The sequence below is a fragment of the Carlito syrichta genome, unplaced genomic scaffold (assembly GCF_000164805.1).
Source record: "Carlito syrichta isolate Samal-C Ts95f unplaced genomic scaffold, Tarsius_syrichta-2.0.1 Scaffold314365, whole genome shotgun sequence".
Taxonomy (NCBI): domain Eukaryota; kingdom Metazoa; phylum Chordata; class Mammalia; order Primates; family Tarsiidae; genus Carlito; species Carlito syrichta.
Window position 1 is genome coordinate 228575 of NW_007258461.1, and position 2976 is coordinate 231550.

A 2976-nucleotide genomic window follows, 5' to 3' on the forward strand; every position below is an offset into this window, starting at 1 on the left:
GCTTTCCCACGTGCCTGTCATCCTGCCCCCACCCGGGCGCTCGGGGAGGGTCTGGCTCCTGCCTGACCCAAGCCTTCCCAGGCCACGCACTGGAAGCCGGCTGGTTCCTGCTCCGTCATTCCACCCGGAAAGGTGACCCTGAGCTTCGAGCCCACGTTATCGAGAAGTTCCTGTTGGTGCCCTTCCGCTCTGGATGGGACCCTGACCACGGAGGCCTCTTTTATTTCCAGGATGCCGATGACCTCTGTCCCACCCAGGTAAGAGCTTGCCCAGGGCTCTGTCCTCAAGCTTTCTGCATGGGAGGCCGGTGCTGTCGTGGTCCTCTTGGAAAGGGAGAGCACAGAGATGGATGTGAACACAGAGGCTGGCTGTGGACATGTGGTCCAGTGCTGCCCAGGCCAGGTCACAGGGTGGCCGTTGGGGGCTGGTGCCAGAGCTGAGGCTGTGACAGCCGGAGCTCTGGGTCTCTGAAAGGCTCTCCGTGATTCTAACGCAGTGGCAGCTGGGAGGGGAACTCTTCCGTCAGGCCGTGCTGCCTCTGACTGTCTTGACCCTGCCAGAGGTCTGCAGAGGTTCTGTCCAGGCCACGGCCAGGAGCTCTTCAGGGGCTTGAAGACAGACTGACAAGACAGATAGGCTCAGGGAGAGCCAGCCAGGTCTGGAAAGATGGGGGTGCTCTGAGAGAGCTGGGGGAGGGGGAACTCAGGGCCCTCAGTCGCCTGCCTCTGCTCTGTCCCCAGCTGGAGTGGGCCATGAAGCTGTGGTGGCCGCACAACGAGGCCATGATTGCCTTTCTCATGGGCTACAGTGACAGTGGGGACCCTGCTTTGCTGGACCTCTTCTACCAGGTGGCTGAGTACGCCTTCCGCCAGGTGAGCGCTCCTCCTTGTCCCGGCTAGAGACTTGACGGGGCTGGAGGACGTGGCAAGCAGCTGTTCCTCCCCGGGCGGCCTGGGCCAGGGCTAGGCTTTCCCGGGGCTGTGGGGGCAGTCTGGCCTGGTTGGGACCGGGAAGGCTCTCCCCTGGCTCCCTCTTCCCCCCTCACTGGGCACAGTCAACAAAGAGCCCCTGCCCTCCTGGAGCTCACGTTTCGGTGGTGGGGGGCACACTGCAAACAAGCAGAAGGGGACCCGGGCGCTCTCTCACTCGGGCGTGAGCGGGAGATCCCGAGCAGAGACCAACTCCATCAGGGCACGTCGGAGAGAATGGAGTCTCCCTGGCCAGGGCAGGGACCTGCTAGAGCCCTTGGGACAAGCTGGGACAGCAGACTGAGGCTGCAGCTGTCATCCCAGCTAGTGCCCGGGTAGGAGTTGGAGGGGGACCGGGACAGAAGGGCCAACATCTGGCTGAGCAGCAGCTGGGCTTCTGAGTCTAGTTCCGAGGGTGAGCTCTGAGCTGGCTGCAGATGGTTAAGCGTCATCAGAATGTAGGTGCTACCAAGAGCTGTGAGCACAAGAAGCTCTTGAGGACGGAAGGAGAGGAGGGAGTATGAGGGCCAGCGAAGGAAACAAGAACCAGCTGCGAGGTGGGAAGGAAACCAAGTCGGGGCCCCCAGATGCCCGAGTGCCAGGAGCAGAGTGACCCAGCTGTACTGACTACTGCCCAGGGGCACCTCGGGCTGTTGAACCCAGGGCAGGATGCCCAGTGGGGGCAAGGCCTATGTGGTGAATGAGCGCTTTTTTTTTTTTTTTGAGTTGGAGTCTCACTCTGTCACCCAGGTTGGAGTGTAGTGGCACGCTCACAGTCACCGCAGCGTCGACCTGCTGGGCTCAGGCAATCCTTTCGCCTCAGCCTTCCCAGTAGCTGGAACTACAGGGTGTGCACCACCACACCTGGCTAATTTTTTGGTTTATTGCAGAGATGAGATCTCGGCAAGTTGCCCAGGCTGGTCTCGAACTCCTGGACTCTGACAATCCTCTCGCCTCCTCCTCCCAAAGTGCTGGGATTACAGGCATGAGCCACCACACCCGGCGGTGAATGAGTGTTTCTTAAGCCATGACTCTGACTTGCTCCGTTGGCAAACCTGGGTACTGGAAGGACTGTAGCAGGGGATCTTATTTTGGGGTCTGTGGCTTTGAAACCTGGGGAGCCTGTAATCCCAGCACTTTGGGAGGTGGAGGTGAGAGGACTGCCTGAGCTCAGGGGTTCAAGACCAGCCTGGGTAATTTGGCAAGACCTCGACTCTACAATAAATCAAAAAATTAGCCGGGTGGGTGGTGCACCTGTAGTTCCAGCTACTTGGAAGGCTGAGGCGGAAGGATCTCTGGAGCCCCGCAGGTCGAGGCTGCGGTGACTGTGAGCATGCCACTGCACTCCAGCCTGGGCGGCAGACTGAGACTCTGACTCAAAAGAAAAAAAAGTACACAGGTGCCATAATGTAATATTGCTATTAGCGATCTGTCTCCAAGTATCACACATACTTGTCATTACGTCCCAACCACACGAGTCATTGGACCTGCAGCTCTGTCTTAACATTGAATGCTTTCATACAGAGCATGTATTAGAGGCCACCAGTATGACCGTAAAACATGAAATTAAAGGAATACATTTTTATGAGACAGAATACAGGAAGCAAAAACCCAGACATCCAAGGAAAAACTGGACAGAAAAGCAATTTATGTGTGAAATTATCTTCCTGTGCAGATCAAGTAGTCAGAAAATAAGTAAAGACTTGAATAAAGTAACTTGAAAGAGACAATGAGTACATACAAAACTAGCTCTATGCCAGGCGTGGTGGCTCACGCCTATAATCCCAGCAGCACTTTGGAAGGCCGAGGTGAGAGGATTGCCTGAGCCCACGGGTTTGAGACCAGCCTGGGCAACTTGGCGAGTCCCCATCTCTACAATAAATAAAAAAATTTGCCAGGTGTAGTTCCAGCTACTTGGAAGGCTGAGGTGGAAGAATTGTCAAGGCTGCGGTGGCCGTGAGCATGCCACTGTGCTCCAGCCTGGGTGACAGAGTGAGACTCCAGAAAA

At 56.8% G+C, this 2976-nt stretch overlaps 1 protein-coding gene across 1 annotated transcript in view; it reads left to right on the forward strand.

The window, feature by feature from the left end:
- The window catches only part of RENBP (renin binding protein), a 7242-nt gene that overhangs the window by 2837 nt on the left and 1429 nt on the right, over positions 1-2976 (forward strand). The window contains exons 8-9 of the mRNA XM_008071546.2: positions 82-257; positions 741-872. Of these exons, the coding sequence (XP_008069737.1) occupies positions 82-257; positions 741-872 (308 nt within the window). The remainder of the gene's footprint in view (positions 1-81; positions 258-740; positions 873-2976) is intronic.